Source organism: Larimichthys crocea, chromosome XIII (genome assembly GCF_000972845.2).
Source record: "Larimichthys crocea isolate SSNF chromosome XIII, L_crocea_2.0, whole genome shotgun sequence".
Classification (NCBI taxonomy): domain Eukaryota; kingdom Metazoa; phylum Chordata; class Actinopteri; family Sciaenidae; genus Larimichthys; species Larimichthys crocea.
In genome coordinates this window covers 38,271,221-38,294,252 of record NC_040023.1, presented here as the reverse complement: position 1 = coordinate 38,294,252, position 23,032 = coordinate 38,271,221, and the positions used below count along the sequence as shown (strand labels likewise).

General features: G+C 41.0%; 2 protein-coding genes across 2 annotated transcripts in view; both read left to right on the top strand.

The window, feature by feature from the left end:
• The first annotated feature begins 1,330 nt into the window (after positions 1–1,330).
• On the top strand, positions 1,331–17,215 carry LOC104938489 (pituitary tumor-transforming gene 1 protein-interacting protein). The gene is made up of 7 exons (XM_010754886.3): positions 1,331–1,620; positions 1,865–1,911; positions 2,893–3,001; positions 5,901–6,009; positions 7,403–7,468; positions 13,469–13,515; positions 16,811–17,215. The coding sequence occupies exons 1-7, from the start codon at positions 1,488–1,490 to the stop codon at positions 16,858–16,860; spliced, it is 561 nt and encodes a 186-aa protein (XP_010753188.1). The 5' UTR covers positions 1,331–1,487; the 3' UTR covers positions 16,861–17,215.
• Positions 17,216–21,073: 3,858 nt separating this feature from the next.
• The window catches only part of cdk14 (cyclin dependent kinase 14), a 194,931-nt gene continuing 192,972 nt past the window's right edge, over positions 21,074–23,032 (top strand). The window contains exon 1 of the mRNA XM_019279270.2: positions 21,074–21,601. Coding sequence (XP_019134815.1) covers positions 21,508–21,601 — 94 coding nt within the window. The 5' untranslated portion in view covers positions 21,074–21,507. The remainder of the gene's footprint in view (positions 21,602–23,032) is intronic.

Here is a 23,032-nt window from a genome sequence, read left to right as displayed (position 1 = left end):
TGTAAACGTAGCCTTAGTTGCCGAACCCTGATCTATTGTATCTTAACATGTCAACCACATGATGATGATGATGATGATGATGATGATGATGATGATATTTCTGCCTGGATCAAAGTGGTGGATCAGCACTGCCATCTTAAGTGGCACTCCAACAAGTGTCTCTAAAAACATGTCTTGCTTTCTAATTTTTCAGTAAAATTCTGAAAACAGTTTGGGACTTGGATCTTGAGCTGTAAGTGTAATGGCTGATTTGGGGAGTCTAAAACTGGAAGTGAGCCATTCACAAAAAACTTTCTCAAAACTTTCTTCATTTAAACGATGACAAAACTGAGTGTATTGTATTTGGGAATACTGCGATGGCTGGCCTCGGCACCCTGTCCTCTAAGCTGAATTCAACCGTCAGAAACCTGGGAGTGACCTTCGACAGTCACCTCAGGTTTGACAAACATATCAACAACGTTGTTAGGACTAGTTTCTTTCAGTTGCGTCTCCTGGCCAAAGTAAAAATGTTTTTAAGCCGTCACGACCTAGAGAAAGCCATCCATGCTTTAATAAGCTCTAGGTTAGATTATTGTAATGCACTTTATGTTGGCGTCTCCCAGTCATCCCTCAGTCGACTTCAAGTCGTGCAAAACGCTGCTGCCCGTCTTTTAACTGACACCAGCAAACGTGCGCACATCACTCCTGTTCTTAAATCCCTTCACTGGCTTCCTGTCCTTTATAGAATTGATTTTAAACTTTTAACATTTGTTGTTAAAGCTCTTAACGGCCTCCCCCCTTCATATTTATCTGAGCTTCTAACTGTCCGCAATCCTGCTAGAGCTCTGAGGTCCAAAGATCAACTGTCGCTGGAAGTGCCCAGGTCAAAATATAAACACTGGGGTGACCGAGCGTTTTCCGTTGCCGCCCCCAGGCTCTGGAATAAGCTCCCCGTCGAGATGCGTCTCGTTTCTGATCTGGGCCTTTTTAAATCCAAGCTAAAAACCCACTTATTTAGGATGGCTTTTAACACCCAGTAGTATGATGACACTTTTATCATTTCTTATTCGATTTTGTTGCATTTTATTGTTTTTATTTTGTTTGTTTTTTACCTATTGTTCTCGTTATTTATTGTCTACTGTAAAGCACTTTGGTACACCGAAAGGACTGTTGTAAAGGGCTGTATAAATAAAGTACATTTACATTTACATTTACATTTACAAATGTGGAAGACGTTAAAGAGAAAACGTGTGCGTTTAGCTTCGTTTTACGTGTTGAACTGAGCGGGCGGGCGTTTATATCTTCGCTTAAAAGCCTAACTCCTCCCGCCTGGGCTGTCAAGATATGACGAAACGCGCTAACCCTAGACACCCAGGAAGTGACCGCAGCCGAGCCGAGGCAAAACAGAAACAAACTGCGTTTGTCGAGAGAGAAGAAGAACTGGAGGAAGACAAACGACCCGGAGAGAAGACACATTCAGGGTTTATAGGCAGTCAGGCTTCGCAGCCATGGTTTTAACCATGTCTACATTCACAACCGGGAGACGGACACTGAGCTCCTCGGTGCTTTGTTGTGCCTTCGTGCTGTGTGTTAGCTTTGTTAGCCAGGGACGATGCCAAACAACTCCACCACCGCCAACACGTAAGTTCACTTTAGTTTGGAAAGCAGCCACGTTACAGGCGTTCCTTCACTTGGTAAGCATAGTGTTTTGACAGGTTATAAGATACGAGTATACCAGTTTAACCGCAACGAAACGTCAGGTTTGTACTGTAGTTGAATAGTGTGTTTTCTAAATACGTCACAGTTGAACTTGAGTGTGGACTTCGGTCCTATCCTGCTTCATGTCAGTCATGTTATTTACGTTTGTCTCTATCTGTTTTTGCAGCCTGCGCGCAGTTCAAGAACTGTGATACATGTGTGCCACATGCCAGGGTGAGTTTTCCTTGTGTGGAGATATTAGTTAACCTTTGCTCTCAAACTTCAGTCTGGCTGTCATAAATTATAATTTTATGCTCCCTTTGGCGACCTACTAACCAGCAACACGACTGTAGATATACCAGCAATAAAGCTGTGAACACACACAAAGGGCCATTACATGGACGATATATCATCTTCTACTGATAGCAAGCCACCACCAAACCCTCCAGAGAGAGACATGGCTCTCAGAGCTGTGTCATCTTCTTAAGTTGAGTTTTTTTTCTGTAACTGAAAAACTGTTTGGTTTGAGTTTTTCTAATGTAGTTAACCATACGATTACTCCAGAGATGAGCAGAAACGTCTCATGTTGTGTGTAACCAAGTGTGCATTTGCACTCCTAAAAGAAAGCTTTGATTTGAATAGTCCTGCAACTAAAGATTGCTGTTGTTGTGGATTAAACCTCTGATTATTTTCATGATTCATAGTTTGGTATGTGTAATATTAGAAAAGTCAAAAATTCAGTTTGATGTCTTCAAAATGCTTATTTTTTTGTTTGTTTTATAACTAACAGTCTAAAATTCAAAGCTGGAAACAGAAGTGTTTTGATAAAATACATAAGAATTACTCAGGATCAAAAATACTTTAATTAATATTCCCAGGGGGAAATTATTTTTGTTACAATACTCCAGTATACAAACAAACAAAAACAACATATGTAAACAAGTAACCATCTATTAAGAACAAAATATATGTATGTACATATGTGTGTGTGTGTGTGTATATGTAAGTATGTATGTGTGTATATATATATATATATATAAATAATGTGCAACAACTTAAAAAAGTGATTGACCAATAAAGTTAATTTACTGTTCATACTGTTCATTTAACTGTCTGATTATTCTCACAGCTCTAGATCTGCATGTCAAATAATCCCATTTTGATCCCAGTAGAAGTGTGACACGCAGAGGGCTGATCCCTGTTTTCTCTCCACAGTGCCTGTGGTGCTTCACCACCAACAACTGCACAGAGTACCCAGTGAGCTGGCTGCTGCCTCCAGCGTCAGTATGCCAGTTGTCCCAGGCCCGTTGGGGAGTGTGTTGGCGTGAGTTCATCAGTCTCATTATGATTTGACTGCCTCTTCTTTGTCTTAATTTGCCTGTTTGTTTGATTTTTTTAATCACATTTTTCTTGCTGGGAACTCAAACAGGAGAAACCACGTTGTAGAAGGAAACTGTCAAACAAAGCAGTCATGTCATAATCATGCTATTAAGTTGCAGGGAACTATAGACAGTGCTTGTGTGCTGTGCGGGGGGGAAGGGCTGATATAAGGAAGTCTATGTTTAGTTCAGCAGACTGAAAATGTAACACTTCATTGCCATTTTAAGATGCAAAACAAAGACCAGACACATCCAGTACACAAAGAGGCTAAAATATCTATGCCAGAAATGCGCCAAAGAATACAACGACAAAAAAACGAGTGATGAGAGTAAGTGTGTGTCCACATGTCTATGCACAGGTGCAAAATAATCTATCTCCATTTAGGTGGCAAAAAACTGCAGGATGTATGCAGTGTTGGGATTTTCTTCTGCTGACAAACACTGGAGTGCTTTTAGCTGAGAGGAGCGGTTTGAAAACACACCAGTCAGCCAAAAATCCTGTTGCTCTCACTTGATGTTGCTTCAGTGTCACAGAGTGGATGCTGCAGGGAACTTCTTGGCCCTACGTCTCACTCCCGCAGCTCTCTGCCTGCTTCCTCATTCTTAGCAGAAAGTAAAGTGAAATGAGTGCTGGGCTTCGAGGGAGTTCCCCTACTTTCTGAATAGCTGTCCAGATGTGGAAAGCAAATCTGTTTTGTTTTTTAAAAAATTGTGGCTGCAATTGTTTTGTTTTTTAAAAATCAAAATCTGTTTCTTGAAGAATTTTCAAAGTGTCCAAAGTGCAATGCTGCAACGAGGTAGACACGAATACATAGCAACAGCAGTTAGCACCAATGTTTCCAGATATACATGAATTCGCTAAATATAGAAGTAATACAAGTGCAACTTTATACAGAAAAGAAGAGGAATAGATCAAATGAAATCTTCATATATGAAATAATCCCTCCAGTCACTGCCAAAACACTAGAATAGTATGAGTATTTTGCCAGATTTAGAGCCTGCGCTAAGAATAAGCAAAGAATACATAGCGTAGTTATAAAGCATAGCCTAGCATAGCTTAGCATAGCTAAATGATCAGACTGAGTATCAGGGTCATTGTGAATGGTTTGGTCCAATTATATAAGATAAAATTAGTTTTGTATAAATTAATGGCCTGTGGTTTAAACTGCCTGGCTAATGGAGCGATGTAACAGCAATGTTAGTGTATATAAAAGTCCTCTTTTCATTTTTGTAATATAACATAACACATGTTTAACTTGCACTGTGAGTCGTCAGGATGAACGAATTGTCAGCTGATTGATGTAGATCATCCCTGAGTCATATCAGGTGATACATATTTTTTTGTTAAGTCATAGCAGCTGCTATAGCAGTATTAAAAGTCATGTATAGGAATGTGAAAATGTTCCCTTTTTATAACAAAGTGCTTAACAAGTCCTTGAAATTCAAATAAAGCACTTAAATTTTTTTTTTATCTGATCATTAGGATCATAAATCACTCTGTTTTTTTCTTGTTTTTTTCTATCCTGACTCGTCACCCTCTCTCCCTCTCTCTTCCTTGTCACCTCAATGAGCTGTTGCTGATAATTAAATATCTCAGGGAAGTGTAAATTTAAATCTGATACAGCATTCCTGAAAGTTGGTCTTTACAGTGATTGGCTTTTGACTGCTCCGTTTTATACTGTCCGCTGACTCCTCACTCCTCCTAACTGACCAGTAGGAGCCAAAAGTATTCAAACGCTAAAAACAAAGCTGACCTCTGACTTCAAGGTTCAAAAACTGACATCCATAGAAATGTTTGGTCTCAACTTGAGCTGGAACATACTAGAGATGAATTCCATACCTGATATGTTGTGATCAGTGACTTGGAAAGCATAAATCCTGATCTTTCAACCGCATTTTTTTTACTAAATATCAAAACAATCAGCAGACGAATATTTTTCACTTGTTTTTGCATTGATCATAACGTCAGCAGCATGTCCTCCAGGGAAGGCACTGTCAAACAGACACTGTTATGTTACTGATTTGTCTAGACTCACATTTGATCCACAGCTATCGGTGGAGAAAGAACACAGGAGCCTCAGGGCGAGATAACTTGTTCCCTGTTTTCAACTAAACGGACTGACAGATCTCGCACTGGAGATAATAGTTTAGTCGCATTGTTAACCTCACTGTATCAGCAGAACGGTGAGGCATTTTAATGTTGCAAATGTTCTTCAAGTTTGGTATGGAAAGTTGTGGAAAAGTCATTAAGACCACAGTGGGAAACCTAATTGTAGGTTGACAATCAAACCACAAATTCCTCACCGGCTTCTCAGCTGGTACACTGAACAGAAAAAACATAAAAGAAAACAATGGGTCCGTTAGAAGCTGTTAAGATGTTCACTTCTCTTTAAAATACCAACAAAGTAAACCAACCAAAGTAAACACTGCAGTTAATCTAAATATCTGCTCATGCGTGCGCCTTTCACAATCAGATATCTCACTGTGGAAATCTGATCGCTGCTGCTCGTTCACTTTTCTCACTGACTTGGCAAAGTGATGTTATTATTAATGTGTCACCAACCAAAGCTGATAAACACTGCTGCCGCTGCTGCTGGAGAGCTCTCTGGTCTTGGCACAAAGTCTCCTTCTGATTAAGTCTCGCTTCATGTAGTTTCATCACCATGGTGCAGTGACTTGTAGTACTGCTGAGACGTCAGCAGGTGGAGCCAGTGCCGCACAGATTTAACAGGCAGTTTCAGATTTTATTTATTCTTATTTTATGTGTTTGTATTTTATGATCTCAGAATGAATCCTAAACATAAAATCTCTTTATATTTTTGTATGTTTTCTTGTGTGATTCAGTGAACTTTGAAGCCCTGATCATTGCCATGGCTGTCCTGGGTGGAACCATCCTAATTGCCATCGTCGTGTGCTGCTGCTGCTGCTGTTGCTGCAAGAAGCGTCGAGCAGGGTGAGGTTTGCATGACAAGGCGTCGACATTTTAGTGCAAACGTAACTTAAATGTCATTTGATCGTCATCAGAAAGCCGTAGGCTATGAAATCCTGGGTTCATCAGGAGAGCTAATAATCCAATGAACAACACACTAGTACAGTACAGAAGTACAGAAGGTAAACAAAACAATCAAAGTTCAGACCAGGACTACACACATGAAACAACGAGGAAGAAAATCAACATTATTAGAAGTGAAATTTGTATCTCTCTGTACTGGCACGGTGTGCAGGTTGTTAACTGTAATCCTCTGGGGTCAAACAGTCCCCCACAGATGCAAATAGTGCTTAAAGAAAGGGTGAAAAAGAAGATGTTTTGCGTTAATTGATTTTATTCTTCTTCTGTTAGCCGTGGTATCAAACATGGTCTATACTCTGATTCTGAAGTCCTATTTTCTGGTATTGCGACAACTTTACATCACACCTGCCTTCAACCTCAAAAAATGACTGCACAGTTGAGTTAATAACTCTTGGACAGTTGGTGACTTGATGTAAATGTGACTTTAAACCAAACTTTTGATTCGAATTTTAATAAAGCACAAAGTCCGGTATCAACCAGTTCTGATCTGGAAACAGTACCAATACTACATGAGCCGTGTTGTAACTTAAACTATTAACACTCAGCTTGTAAACAAGAGAAGTGTTAGAGCCATGTCTGTGAATCAAAGTTCCACCTTGGTGAAATGGCTGCTCCGCTCAAATAAAAATAATCTTAATTACTGTGGTGAACAACTGTTCAGTGCAGTGAACCTCCTGAGTTCAGCACACATTATTCAGCTTCATTCACTCTTGTACCTCCTTTACAAGACATCTATGTGTGTGTGTGTCTGTGTGTGGTGCTGTCATTGTGCTGCAGAGAAATGAAAATGTCATGTCAGTCAATCAACTGCAGACTGGACTGTCACACACTGCCAGTCCTGTGGGTGCAGGAGTCTCGTTCATGTCTATCAGCTTACGGGAAAAAATGGAATGAAGAGCTTGTCTAACCCTAAAACGCACGCACACACACACACACCAAGTGTCCATTTAGATTTGCCTACAGGCGGTTTGATTTTCTCACCTCCTGATTGCTCAGCTTCCATTAAATGAGATCATTTTATTATCCGAGGTGACGCACGATATTTCTGTAGCATCCGTTTTCAATTTCTCAAGCTGCAGAGACACTTTGTGAATCGCATATAAATAAAGCTCCGGTGTATTTGAATCACTAACTTGTATTTTGTTATGCTTTGTGAAAAGAATATCCCTCAAGCAATTGTGGGAATTAGTAGATGTATATAATTTGTCACATCCAGATGAGTGTGTTTCTGTTGTTCTGGTTCTGATGCTCTGTTCATGCCTCCTTATGTCTGAAGGCCTGACAGAGATGAGGAGAGATTTGCCCGCAAGAGAGAGGAGATCAAACAGCGAGCTGAGGAACGGTAAGAACTTCACTCCACGGTTCAGAAAAAATATGAAAAAATAGGCTGAAGGTGTCACAAACAAATTCTAACTGTAATTTATTTAAATGATACGACAGCATGTTTGTCTTCATCTAATAACTCTTTAAGTGAAAGCAGTATGTTTTTCATTTTCATTGAAAAAAAAACTGTTTAAATCATGACGATGGAACATTTGTACCAAACAAGCTTTCTTGTATCTGAAGAACTGGATTTGCAGAACATCATCATAAAACTTCAGCTTCTCTTATTTGAATATTTCACTCGGCCATATTCCGATTTTGATAATATTTCACTTAATTGTCCAGCCCGATGGTTGGTTGCTATGACTACTGCTGTGTCACCATCCTCTGGTTTAAGTAAAAACCACAAGATGTAAATGTTGTAGGGCTGGAATCATTTTCATGATATTAGCAGGACATCAAGATGTAATAAATGTTAGAATAGCCTCATGGCTGGCCTGGTGTATCTGGAACCTTCTTCCAGATTACAGCATGAACAAATCGCCATTTTCTGCTCAAATTCTCAGAGCCTCTTCTTTTGCGGCGTCTTTGGTCTATATGTTTGTAAACGGTAAAAATCCCGATCTTTCAACCACAGACTGTGAACTGTTACAGAAATCGTGGCGCCACCTGCACCAAGCTCTTCCTTTGTGGTGCCCCCCCGTGGTTTAGAGGTTAAAAACGCTGATTATGAACTGTAATGTCCCTCATTTGACTCCAGCTGGGGATCTTTGTTTCATCTCTGTTTCAACTCTTGACTGTTTGTTTAAGTCTCAAAATGCCCCCTAAAAGCTCTCGCTTGGCCGCTGGCCTTTGACTACATTTCATAGGAATCTTTGTGGTCTTTTAGAAGTGGCTTTTCAGATATTCTGTTAACTATCTGACAGGCAGAAAAACAGAGCCAAATACATCAAATACAAAATCTCTTTGGTTGAGTTAGTAACAATGAATGCTAACATTTTCATGTTAAAGTGCTGTTACATTCAAACTCAAAGATCTTATCCTATTCTATCAGCACTAGAAGTTTTAGCCTCTCAGCAGGACCTACATGGGATTTCCGACAATGGTATAGTTCATAGTCCCCAACAAAAAGGCCTGTTGTATGTTTGGGATTCAAGCAACTGGTGTGTGTGTGCAGCCTCAACAAGTTCATGTCCCAGAGGAGGAGCTCAGTGTTTCCCTACTCGCATCCCAAAACACCAATTGGATTGTCAAGGCTGAGCAGCTGCTCTTTGGTAATGTGCCCGTAAATAGAGTGGGCTACATCCTGTGGCGTACCATCCACTGTCAAAGAAATAGTGTGTTAGTCACTGAATCATACAGCAGTGTGCTGGAGCAGTCAGTAGACATGGAAGCCTTCCTCTTCCTGCGCTCCATGAATGTTTCAGCCTCATCTCTCTATTTAGCGCCTGTGCTCCCAGTGCAGTCGTCCTCCGAGGACGGCTGGGTGATGTGTTGGTAAGCGGGGCAGTCGTGCAGAAAGATAGTCAGTAGCCGTGGTTTATCATCATCACTTGCAGTGCTGGGAACATCAGAGCTCTGTGTGTGTGTGTGTGTGTGTGTGTGTGTGTGTGTGTGTTTGTGTTTGAGAGACAGTTGAATTATCCAGCCCTCTCCTCTATGAGCTTTTCTCTCACGTGCCAAAGAATCCAGCCAGGGCCTCCTGCAGTGAGCATGATGAAATCTCTGAAGTCAGAGTTAGTGCAGTGACCTACATAGATGCAGTTCACGTTGCGAACAGGACATTCAGAATAGATCGGACCCATTGTGGGAAAGACCTGTGCCTCTAGACACTGCTGTCTGGTCCCCAGAGAGCCAGCTCAGAGCACTGAGCCTTCACCATAATCTGAGCCGGACTGGAGAGCAGTGCGAGGAAGTCACGAGGGGTAGACTCATACAGCTTTTTGAATGCTGACTGATGTTATAAAACACTGAAGTAGGTATTCTTATTTGGAGTTTTAATCAAGGTATGAAAGACACCACGAAAACACCTATTGAAACCCAAATACTGCAAATATTTTCATTAGCTCTCTGACTTTGCCTTCTTAAGCTGGAGTTCCACTTCTCAGGACTTTTAAGGGAACGGGTATTGTTTGGACAGGTTTGTGTGTTTCTTTTAATATGGACTGAAGAGTCCAATGAGGAAGCAGCATCACATTTGGAAAAAGCGGGTTTAAAGAAAACGTAGAAGTAATCAGGAACAGAAATTAGTTTAAACCCTGTGACAGTCGACACTAACTACTCCAACTGTGAAGCAAATGTAAAAGACTTTATTAATCAACATTAAAGGACAAGACAGTGATGAGACAGAAGAAATCTATATTAAGGAAACTTTATTTGGCTCACTTGTGGCAGTACTTTGTTGAAATGTACGGCCAAACTTTGAAAGATAAAACAGGCTCTGGGATCAACCAGTCGGCCTGACTCAATCAAAATAGCCTCGGCGTCAGAGCGCGTATGTTTTATAGTTCTATTCATTCAAATTTAGTTGCACCCCACAGTAAGCAACCACTGAGATACATGTTTAATGGTGACAACACTTCACAAACAACCGCCGACTTACAGCATGTAACTCTGTCAGACGTCATATAATAACCTACCTGTCTTATCCACTTCAGCTGACCTTGAGCTTTCCAGTCACAAGATTAATGTGTCTGGTAAACTAGAAGGTGCACGATATACCCCACTTTATTATCCAATACAACAACTCTGCCATAAATTCTACTCACAAAAGCTTCTTCTCTTTCACTTTTTGTTGATACTGTCAGCGAGGTATTCATTGAACTATTGTGTTGATGTTGAGGTTGTAGTAGGTAGTACTGGACTGCTTTATATCGGGAGGTGTTTTTAAAATTCTGACCACCCCATTTACATACATGAGAGGGTGGCTGTGGCTCAGGAGGTCTGTAGCAGGTCGTCCACTAATCAGATGATCGGCGGTTCCATCCCCAGCTCCTCCAGTTGCATGTCGAAGTGTCCTTGATCCCCAAAGGCTGTGTCTTTGCTGTATGAAAGATTAGCTCCTGAAAACTGATGAGCAGTTGGCACCTTGCAGCCATGTGTGAATGTGTGAATGAGATATGTAGTGTAAAAGCGCTTTGAGTAAGTTTCTACCATAATATTAGCATATTAACACCTCTCGATATAATCCACAACTGACGGCACTCACTAACATAATAAACAAAGTAGAATTATGAGCTCTCTGACAGTGTCAACAAACACTGAAACATTATAAGCTTCGTAAAGTAAGATGTGTTGGTTACATTGGATTGTACAGCTGTACCTAATAATGTGGCCAGTCGATGTATATTGCTGCCGATAAATTTTCAGCCACCAATGGGAAATATATATATTTAATTATAAGTAACTCAACCCGTGATTTATTTTGAACTGCTGGTACAAACCATTAAAAAGTGTTGTTTGTTTTTATTGTGTTAGCAGTGATGTCAGATAGTTTTGGTCTTATCGAGCTATATCACTACATCTTAGACTTTCTTACTCTAAGGTCTGTGTAAACCACAGGCCATAAACCTCTTTTTAAAATACATAAAATGTAACATTATCGCTTGTCTTGCTGATATCAGCCATTAGAAGCAGGTCATTATCTGTTATCAGCTGAAAAAAATAACCCAGAACCTTGATCCCTGAACTTGACAGTTCAGACAGTTACATTAGGGAACACAGCTATGTACAGGCACAATCACGGGTCATACGTCAGAATGTTTTCACAGTGAAGACGTCCTCTCCCAAACCTCAGGGATTTTGAGAAGCTCCTCTTTTGCAAGTATTACATTATTTTATATAGTCTCTTTTACATTCTCTGCTTGGAAGTGTGTGACCTGCTTGCAACCCATGACGTGGACATCTTGACAGAGTGTATGAGTCTGAATATATGCATAAAAACTGGAGCTTGGTCTTCTGGAACTGAAGTTGCTTTCAGATCTAGTTAGCATTTCCAGAGATGGGAGCTGCAAACGATTGCTTACCTTCTTTTCCCTTCTCTTTCTTTTATTTCCTTACTCCACTTGTTGAATGCAGCCATATTTATGTTCATGTTCATTTATGAGTGTGAACATGTCAGTCAATTAGTTTCATATATGCTGGCAGCAGGCCAGATGGCAGGCAGAGCTCAGCCTCCCTGATTGCTCACAGATCACTACCTGGCAATAAAACACTGACGGATTTACACCAGCTCTTTGTGCAGAGATGAAGTGAAGTGACGCCTCTGGAGGTCCCGAGCACAAAACCTCCTCCCAGGCTTTTGTTACTTGTCGGTGAGGCTGAGTGAGGGGCCGACGGCAGGCCTGTTGCTCTGTTTGTGTTTCCCTGCCAGCTAAACTGTAGCATTGAAGTCTGCAGTGAGTGAAAATATGACCCACAACAAACCAGGCGAGATGCCTCTTCATGCTTGACTGGCTGTTCTAGATGCAGAAATATATAAAAGATTTAGCATTTTTAATCCCCTGTGTTGTTGTGCTTCATATTGACTTTTTATTTGCAAATGATACATTTAATAAATGAGTGATACAGTATATCAATATGATATTGATTCTGTAATATGAGGCTATATATCACATGGGAGTTTATCTTTTCTGTGTCACTGTACATGATAGAAGGTTGTTCTGTCTCACTAAAATCAATGCTTAATGTAAATGTTTGATCATCATATCAACAGTTTGAATGATCATTTCTCTACATTTTCTTGTGTATATCTTTTTAAAGCAACATTTCGTAGAAATTGGTATTTTTATGATTTAGCACCTACAGCTTCAATATCACTGTTGTAAATATGGACAGGTTGCCGTCTGTCTTGTCTGGTGGCTTCTTGTTCGATCACTCTCTCCCTTCCTCTTCTTCACTTATTCTGTCAGCATCCTCTCTTCAGTGTTTTCACCTCTGCCATGCTCTCTCTGACACTGTTAAGCCCGACTATATTGCTGACTCACCAGGAGCTGGTTTTGGTGCCGTTGCTGCCCGTTCCATGACTAAAAGCCTCTTCAGTGGTCCAAACACTAACAGTGCTGTGCTCTGAGCTCACAGTCAGGGCAGCCCAGCTAATAAACAGAGCTAACTTTAGCTAACAGCAGCTACAGTTTATTGTCCAACAAGAAACTCATAGAGAATTGGGGTGGACCAGAAAACATTTTCTCCATAAAATATGATCCAGTTTCACCAAAACTAGTGAAATAGTTGGTGTGTGGCTTAGTGCCGTAAAGTGTTCTGTACTTCTCCCGACCCGGAGCCCAAAGTTACAGAGTGTGTGAACAGACGTACGAATGACAGAGACACCATTCACCTGATTACACGTCGGTGTAGCATCAACAGGATTTTAAGTCTGTTTATAAAAGTTACACAATGTTGCTTTAATAGCAAAATCGGTTATTTCCTAAATATCAACACTTCATCAGTATCAGAGGACAATGTGTTTTCCAGGCCTGAGACTGTGAACGTGGACCAGAAATGGATAGTCCAGTATGGTGGTCATTTCATTTCTCCAAGTTACATAACCATGTGATCTGTCATCGACAGTGGCATACTTAACTCACCTGTTAGCTGTTAACCTTTTTTTTTTTTTTTGTCTCCGTTTGAAATCTGAGATTATTTATGTATTTATTATTTTATGTATGTCTGTTTGCTTCAGTTTATTATAACTGTCGTGTCTGTGGTGTGGTCTGTTTGTGGTGTGAAAGCAGACCAACCACAGAGTGTTAAAGGTGTTTGTTAGCATGAATCAAAAAGCTAAACTAAAAGTCCACCTGCTGATTGTGAACCATCAAGAACAACACAAAGATATTTACTATCGTAGAGGACTAAAGATTTGAGAAGCTGAAACTGAGAATTTGTTTATTTTTATTTATTTTCCTCGACTCCTATTAAAATAGTTACAGATTAATTTAGTAGTTTAAAATGAATCAATTAATCAAACAACTACAGACGTGTAATCTTAGCTGTGACATTTCTTCTGTTTTTTCTTGTACAGGAAAGTGGAGAGGAAGGCGAGGCACGATGAGATCCGCAGGAAGTACGGTATGTATAAGTCTTCATCGTGTTACCATTTATCTAACATCCGTAACGACAGTCACACAGACTGTGTTCCCATCTGTCCCAGTCATGTGTCCACCTGCTGTACTCGAGTTGATCAGTATGTCTAACACAGTGGTGGATGTAGACCACCACCACCCCTCCTCATGTCCACTTCGTCTCAGGTGAACGTCGAATCTGTTTCACATTTTTCAGGACGTTGTCATTAAGTGTCATTTCCATACACTGTTCCAGCGATGCATTATTCAACACTCTTCTTCAAGGTAATTCAGGGCACATATAGGTTACACTAAGTCCTATCTGCTTAAATCAATTTAAGCATAATTTATCATACGCGGGTGTCAGATGGAAGTCCCCCCGTGGCTGTGAGCAGGATTTTACAGGTCACTGAAGCAGCAGACAGAGGTTTGTCTTTGAACAAAGAACCGTGTTGGTATCGGAGCCGGTGCTGTGCTGCAAAAAAAGATGAATCCTTAAACCTCATGCATGAGAAACAGTGCAAGATTCACTATACAAAAGGATCATTCAGTTAATTCTAAAGGATTTGGAACGTGGCCACATCGCTCCAACAAACTCTTGACAAGCCCAGAAACACGAGCAGTTTCAATGATTATACAGGTTGTGAACAAGCCAGCTGTTCGTCTAAACAACCACCTTGTTTGGAGACAAAAAGTGAACGTGAGCTTTCTCTAATAATCCCTCACAGGAAAACTGTACGCACACGCTCCTGGCCTTCCATTTTTCTCTTTCCAAACAGGTTGGCTTATCTCTGCGCTTTGTTTAAAACATCCTCTCCCAACCTCGAGGTCAGGCCTTATTTGTGGCCAAAAGAAAAAACAAATCTATGAAGTTCTTCAGGTATTGAATTGCACATGCAGTGAAGGAAGCTAAGCTTAAGCTAAAAGTTTGATGAAGGCGTTTATGGTGCCGTGAAACAGCTGACCGAGCCGTCATAAGATCGAACGAGAGGGGATTACCTAACAGTGACACTGAGCTGTAAGACCTGAGGGTCTCTGCAGAAGCTTCCTCGTGTGGAGGTAATGGAGCGCTCTCATTTGTATGAAAGTTGCGGTCGGGGCTGTACGTGACGGGCGAGATGAGATGAGATGAGCTCACGATGACAAACAACCACCTCAGGTGAATAAACATCAGTGTCAGCATATGGAGCTTTAGGACTCATAGAGGTGATCACAGACTAGAATAAAATCTGTTTAATCTGGCTTCAGTAGCTGGGGTCACAAACAGTTTCAGGTGTATAAACCTGATGACTGATGATCCGTGGAGCTCTTTGACGTCATCGTGTTCTCACATTTCATTGTAAATCCGAATGAATGATTCTAATGCCACAGAATGAGGAAGCATTCAGTATTTGCACCCTAACATTATATGGCCATGTTCCATCACATTTCACGATTGAATCAATACATTGACAGACTGATTAATCACTTGAAGCTCAGTGCGGGGCTGTATCAGACTGGAGGGAGTGACGTTTAAAAACATGTCTGCTGTCAGAGGTTTGATGAAGAGCGGATCATTTTCTGCTGTTGATGTGGGAGAAATTCACTTGTGTGTGAGGAATTGCTTCCTATTGATTAACTCTTCATGGCGTCTGTGTTTGTTTGAGTCCCCTGGCAGCATCAGTGAAGTAAGATGTCAGGTTATGTGGGTTTCGTGTACAGACAACATGACAGAGTGATGGATGGTGGTCCGTTCCTTGGGCCTCGTGCTCTCATTAGTTTACTTCCACAGGGATGGCAGACTATGCTGCACTCCTTTCAGACTCATTCTGCAAAACACAATCCTGAGACCGCGTTACGTCCTCCATGGGAGGCCGCTAAACACTAAAGTCCTGTTATTTCCTCAAAGCTCTCAGCTGAGGATGAGGATCATTGAAGGAATTTCTTCAGGGAGGACAGAGGACATTCAGCAAAATGAGAAGTAGTTATGTGACTATCAGATGAAACCATCCCAGCGAGGGAATATGAATTATAATTACAGGTTTCACTCGAGGCACTTTAATTCCCAGCACAGAGTCATAGTCCTTCAGACAGTTCAGGAGTGAATCGACTCCCTCAGACTAAAAGCAGTATTAAACCTGCTGAGATTTCATTTTTTTCAGTTCCACACAGACAATAGACAAAAAGGTGTTAAAGGGAAACTTCCACAATTTTGCACAACACAGTTCTTTCACAGGTGCTTCTTCTTTCATATGAAGACTCACAGTCCAGAGATGGATATCAGTCATACTTATCTCACTTTGGTGTTCCCTAAAATGTTGAACAGCCACCCCAGTTTGACATCAGTTAGTCTACAGCTCGCGGTCTTAAGGTTTGGAGGATGTCTGCATCTAATGAACAGTTTATGGTTTATAAATCCTCACGTTCCCTCAGCTGCCTTTGCTGGTTGTTCAGCTCTAGCTGTTGTTTAGTCAGCAGCAAAAACCTCTTTAATCTTCATGACATCACAGACCCTCAGCAAGGACACACACACACATCTACGACCTGACATGTTGAACTTTAGAATTTGTCATTCACGTACTGTACCTCAAAGAAAAGAATTCTCATGTCATAAATCACTCTGTTGTTTTTCTTCACCCCTCGGTGAAGCAAACAAAGAAGTACACATTTGTGTTTTATTATGCGAGCAGCGTTAATAATAAATCTGCTTCTGCTGGAGGAGCTTCATCTGACAAAACGCCCCCTGGTGATGTCATCAGGGTTTTCTCTGCTGGGCTTTAGCTCAGATTTTTACCCCAAAGTGTGCATTAGACATGAGGTGTTGAAGGTTGTAGGTGAGTTTTAATGGAACACACAATGAGTTGCATTATGGGATTCAGTGTTTATGGAGATTGAGCCAACTGAAAGTCAGGATTTGATGTCCTCCGCTGCTTTTTTTAATTTTCATTTAATGTCTTTGAAGAGCAGAACTACATGACTCAAGCACCCTTTAATGTGTGTTTGGTCTGTGGGGACTGTGAAAAGACATTCTGGACAGGATTGAAAGAAGAAGAAAAAGTAGTTGAGGGGGCAGATTGAGTTGGATAAATTCAGGCACGCTCTGAACATCCAATTTCAACAATGTAAGAAACTCTAGGGTGTATTTTCCATTTCACTGTGTGTCCTTGGACTAATGTGGTCTACATTTGAGCATGCCTACCTCAGAGGTCCATGGAAAAAGTAGGAAGTCTAAGCAGAGGAACATAGTGGATCGTGTTCCCTGACCTGCCATGAGCTTCTGTGTTTTCATTTGGTCTCCACTTTCTCTGCTTTCCTCTGTGCAGGTCTGATCGGTGATGCGGACCACCCGTACAGCAAGTTTGAGAATGAGTAAAGCAGCTGCACTGGAGTACTTCCACAGGCAGCGTGTTGAAGCTGCTCTTCACTTTGAGCTTGGAGTGATGCCCGCTTCTCAGATAAACATCGACGCTGCACAATAATTCAGACAAAAAAATCACCGAATCCAAATTTCTGCTCTGCCTTCTGATCCCGGACAGGGACGCAGTGTTGTGTGTTTTAAAACTTCCTGCAGAGTTCTTTTGTCTTCTGAGATTTCTTCATTTAAGTTGTTTTAAAATATTGTAGTTTCATATCAGTCTTTGCACTTTGTACATATAGATTTATGAAATACACAATGATTGTACTGCAGATGTGTTCCAATACATGAATAAAAAAATCTTCTCTTTTAACAGTGAGCTTCTGTTCATTTAGTTTTCTGGTGTCTTCAGACAGCAGAGTAATCCCTGAATGCACACTGTAATGCTGTCCTCCAGCAGTGGAATCATGAGTCAGCACAAGACGCTGAGAACAGCTCATCAGTTTCTCCCCTCAGCCCCCATCTGAACCGAGCTGAGTGACAGCTGTGGCAAGAAAAGTTTGCAACAGTTAATTTATTTTTATTTATTTTTTTACAATTACACACAATAACTGCTAAATCAACATGGACATGAAGCCGATTACAGCCAATAAAAAGCTACCATTTCTATAAAGCTGTTGACTGTCAGCTCTTTTAGACATTTAGTGAATATTTGGCCTGCTGTGTTAACTCATGAAGATGAAAAATGATTAGATAGAGATTGTATTTGGTGAGAGCCAGTTTGCAGCCCTCTAAGTTAATGCTTATGAACTGTATTGTTTCCTTATTTAGAGTATGTTGTCCTTCATATGATGTACAGTGGAGGAGTGTGTGTGTGTATCTATCTATCTATCTATCTATCTATCTATCTATCTATATAGATATACATTACATTATGTTATTGTTATTGTTCCAGAGCAAACTACCCAGCAGTATGGAAGTAGTAAAATTAGGTACACCTCCACTAGCTACATTACATTACATTACATTACAATAAAATCTGTCTGCATCAGTCAGATAATGAAATACTTTTATAAAAAGACATTTTGCTGTTAATAAATGATCTGAATGATCTGAACTTCCTCCGCCACTGATGGAACATATATTGATCCACCTGTGCACCCACCCACGTGGTCAGCTACTCTGAAAAGAGATCCATCAACCGAGCGGCTCACACTGTAAATACAGTGTGACAAGAGCTGCATGGTGTACCTTCCCTGCTGCATTCACTGTGATGATGTGTGTCACTCCACATGTGGTCATGTCTTTTACTTCAATAAAAAAATAAAAATAAAAATCATAGAATCACAGTGTCAAAAAATCTGTACTGAACCAGGTTTCATAGCTGTAGTTTGAGAAAAAACTGAAATAGTGTAATTATTAAATGTGTTATCACTTCATACACAGTTCATACCTGAGCTGTTAGAGAGGTCGCTGTGGAAGAACTTGACTGGCCCGCACAGGGCCCTGACCTCAACCCCATTGTGCACCTTTGGGATGAACCGGAACGGAGATTGCAATCCATCCAGGGCCGGTTTTTGCTATGGGCGCCCTATGTGAAGGCGCACGAGCGCCCTGAAAAAAAAACAAAAAAAAAATCTTTTCCACTTTTCCAAAACCGCTCATTTTCACGTCAAGTTAGTGGAGTGGGTGCCCTCCCTCATTGTCACGTCAACTTTCTGCTGAGAGTCATACAGGTTGTGTGTGTGTCAGAAGAGGCAAGGTAGAGGGGGGGGGGGGGGGGGGGATAGACTGAGGCCCAGGCGGCAGCCAACAACACAAACTGCTTCCAAATCAATTGTATTTCATTCCTAGAATTAACATAGACCCATATACCTACATGTAATTGGGTTATGTGAAAAATGAAAAAAAAAAAAATCTGTTCAGTCATCTATGTGACCTTATGGGTGAACTGACAGTGTTGGCAAAGGTATAGTGGTTAATGATGTGGAGTCTTCATCATGGACCAAAGTAAAAAACCAAAGAAGCATCAGGTGCCCAGTTTAGAAAACGAAGAAAAGAAGAAGAGGAGAAACGGGCAGAAGATAAAGGTCTGCAGATTTCTGTGAGTGACGTCAGTGACAGCAGCTATAGGCTGCCTCTTGCCAATATGTTGCTATAGTATCAGCCACAGAAGATGACTGGATTTGGTCTATTTAGTTTTGCTGAACTAGCAACTATTAGAATTGACATCATGTCATGCAACTAATTTCACCCATAGGCAACCTAGTCTGGTTTGTGTTTGCAACACAACAAGTGCAAATTCACACAGACGTCCTGACTGTGGACTGTTTTATTACTGTACACTTATGCTAACTTAAATAACTTCTAATATACAGTGACATGGCATTTTGTAAGCGACATGTGATAGAGCTTTTTAAATCATTTGTGGTCTGTTATGCTTAGTTTATAGGATGTTAACAAATGTTGTTAAAATGTGCATCATGGTCATTTTAATTGGGTAACTGATACATGTGTGATGTGAGTGTGATCTAACTTACACATTGTATCTTAATTTCAGGGGCACTTCTGAAATATTCTGGAGCGATTTACATCAGTGTTTATATACTGTATTTCATTTATTTATCTTGTGTGTTCTTGTTACCTTTTATACTGTATATAATAAAGTAATACAAATCTAAAACATTGTTGTGTCGTGCAGGGGTTGGGGGTAGTTGTTGGGGGGTAGTTCACATAGGGCGTAAATGTAGCCAGGACTGCCTCAGAACCCATCATCTCGTCCAGCATCAGTGCCTGACCTCATGAATGCTCTACAGAATGAATGGGCACAAATTCCCACAGAGACATCTTGTGGAAAACCTTCTGAGAAGAGTGGAAGCTGTTATAGCTGTTAAAGGGGGACCAACTCCATAATAAAGTAAAAAAGTATCCCTGTTGTCAGGTGTCCAAATACTTTTGTCTATATAGTGTATGTGTGTGTGGTCAAAGAATTCTTTTGAACATGCAAGACTTTCAGTCTGGGTGTCTAACGAATGAGGATGCTCTGCTCATTGATTTCCCTGAACAGCCTCTAGGGGGAAGTTACAGCACCACCAGAGGAGCTTTCTCTGCTTACACTACCTGACAGGCTCCTGGGTGAGGAAGTCTTTCAGTTACCTCACTGCCATCTGGTGCCACCGGTGTGCAAAGTTATCCTAAACGCCATAGCAACTCTAATGCACATCACCATAAGGTCCAGAGGTCTGTCTGTTTCTGCCTTTTCCATACATGAAATATTATGTTTCTCTGCATACATAGGAGGTGTGCTGCTCACTATATGCACAGTGTGTGCATACATCATTAGCAAACGCTCTGTAATGAAGCACCAATTCAAACTAATGAGCCTGTACATTTATCTCAATTACCGCCGTGCTCCTGTCAGAGTGATTAGGCAGCAGTATGAAAACATTTAAGCCCTCTGCAGCTCAGAGAGGAGACACATTATGGTATATACATATACATATATACATGCATCCATATGCTGCTCCACCCATTGTTCTTTTGATGCCTCTGAATTACTCATGCAGCTGCCGTGGTGACTGCAGTACAGACATGATCAAACTGGAGATGTCAGGCAGCACGTAAAGACTCATGACAGAGCTCATGAGCTCACTGTTGCAGGATTTGGATTATTGATGCAGGGATGATCGCTCTCATAGCTTTAATCCCACAAACTATAATACTACTGTAAGATGACAAAATGTGATTTTATTGTGGTAGGAATGTTCTGCTGGATATTTGAGTTTTTGCAAAAAAGGAGGGCCAGAGAGGAGAAAAATTGTCTTGATATGATCATTCATGGTTTCAAGTGGTCTGCATGGCTATCAAACATAAATATTTTGTGTGTTTTATTGAGTATTTAAATTTAAATCAAACATGGGTCACATCAAGTTAATGTGCTGGTTTTTATGAGGTCTCAGGAGCAGTGCTGATGAAGCTGATGTTGGAAGAAACACCTCGACCTGCGCACAATGTCAGGGTCTCGCAGAGGGCAGCAGTCTGGAGTCAGGAGTGCTGACAACAATCAACAATATTCCTCCTCCTGCAACACATCACAGGGCGGGGGCTGCCTCTTTGACCGACAGCCAGCTGGACAAATCATAACGCTGCGCTCCCGTGGAGCCATCCAATCATCGCGTCCAGGGCGGGGACTGAGGGGTCGAAACCAGAGAGAGAATCCCAAAAAATGACATCTAGATTGCGGTGGAGCAGAGAGCAACTGGGACACCGAGAGAAGAAAGAAATAAGTGAGACTAGAGCTGTTTTTTTTTTTCCCTCTTTAGGATTTTCATCCAATCAAGACGCACAAAAAAGGCGCAGCGCGCGTGCCAGTTTGGATGCTTTCAGCGCTTTCACACTTTTATTGCGTCTTTTGGAAATGTAGTTGCATTCTTGAGAGAGAGAAAAAAATCTCAAGAAGGCATCTGTTGTTTGCAAGTAAGTAGTTGATGAGGAGAAGTGAGAGCCGTCCAGGCTCCCGTTTCCTGTTTGCCAGCGCGCTGCAGCTGGGCTGAAGAAGCCCCGCAGGGCTGACTGAACACCGGTCCTCCTTCCCCCGCTTCAAACCACCGCACGGTCCGTTACCAAACTCCACGCCAAAAAACAAAACAAAAAAAACAAAAAAACATGTGCGACCTGATGCCAGCCTCCCAGCCCGCAGAGAAAATCGGCAAAATGAAAAAGTTGAGGAGAACTTTGTCGGAGAGTTTTCGGAGTATTGGTGAGTAACGGGACGTGTTTTTCCATTTTCCACCTCTTTGTGCACATTCACAGCGGAGGCATGCTTCCAGCAGCAGCAGCGGCACAGCCTGCTGCATCACACCGGGCTGATGTGTGCTCACAGCCGCGGAGAAGGCGCAGTAACCCGGCCTGTTCACACTCACTGCTGTGTTTTATTTTTCAAACTTAATACTGTTCTGAGGTCAGTGTCTGGAGAAACAACGATGGGTTTGATTTTCCTGGAAAGCAGCTGCTGAGTTTGAGGTTGATTGCGCAATTCTGAGTTTCCCCATAAATGTCATCTTCATCTTCATCATCATCATCATCATCGTCATCGTAGCTTGACAGAGTTCACTTCCAGGCTCATGTACAGAGAGTGATTCTACTGTAGGCAGATTGATGATGATGATGATGATGATGATGATGCCACTTTGATGAGATGTCAGAAAAAGAAAACTGTAATACAGGAGAAAAAACTGAATAAAGTATCATATCAGCCATGTTGGATAAAACTATTCACATTTCTATAATCAATGAATCTGATTAATTGATGATTTTTTTGGTGTCTATAATGTCAGAAAATGTCCAGTACAGTTTCCTGAAACAGTAAAAGGATGATATCTGTCTGTATCATTAATCAGTTATTAGGATAGGATATTAATGGACTCATGGTTTACACTCCACTTTGATTCTTACATACTATAAACATGCTATAAACATGTGTGCTTGTTAAGGATCCATTAAATGTGTCTTTTTTTTTTTGTCAACTTGTGAACAAACTGTTTGTGAATGACCTCAAATGTGTCATGTGACATCTGCTGCACTGACACTGATATCTGATATGATACTCTCATATCTGTGATATCAGCCCATTGTGCTCCAGTCTCACACACAGCTGTGCTTGATGTTGCAGTACACTTATTGTATGGACACTTTGTACAAAACTGAACGTGTCGCCATCGTACGTCAGCGTATGCGTGAGCCGTATGAGCTGAACTGTTCTTCAGGTGTAGCCTGTGTCGTTTCTACATTGATGATAGTTGAGAGAAATAACTCATCCTGAAGCCTGGATAGCAGCAGTGTTTGAGGAATATTTAAAAACAACACGTTGCTTAATATTCAAGTCTTTTATCTAAATATTGTTTCTCTCTTAAATTATGTTGTTGTGGTTAGATTTAGTTGTTGTACGTGCATGGGACATCTTGTTGCTTACAGTCAGACACATTCACCATATGATGAAGATTACGACAAATTAGGGCGGCAACTAGCTGCTGTTTATTATTGTTGATTCATCTTAATATTTTCCTGTTGGTTGATTAAAATATCAGAAAATAAACTAGATTTAGACAGATTGTTTAGTTTACAGTCATTCACAGTGTTCATGTTTGACGAGCAGGAAAAAAAGATTAGCGATAAGCGATAAATTGATGAT

Coding starts and splice junctions, on each gene's coding strand:
- LOC104938489 (XM_010754886.3), top strand. CDS start 1,488: ATGGTTTTAACCATGTCTACATTCACAACCGGGAGACGGACACTGAGC. Junction 1,621..1,864: donor AACTCCACCACCGCCAACAC/GTAAGTTCACTT, acceptor CTGTTTTTGCAG/CCTGCGCGCAGTTCAAGAAC. Junction 1,912..2,892: donor CATGTGTGCCACATGCCAGG/GTGAGTTTTCCT, acceptor TTCTCTCCACAG/TGCCTGTGGTGCTTCACCAC.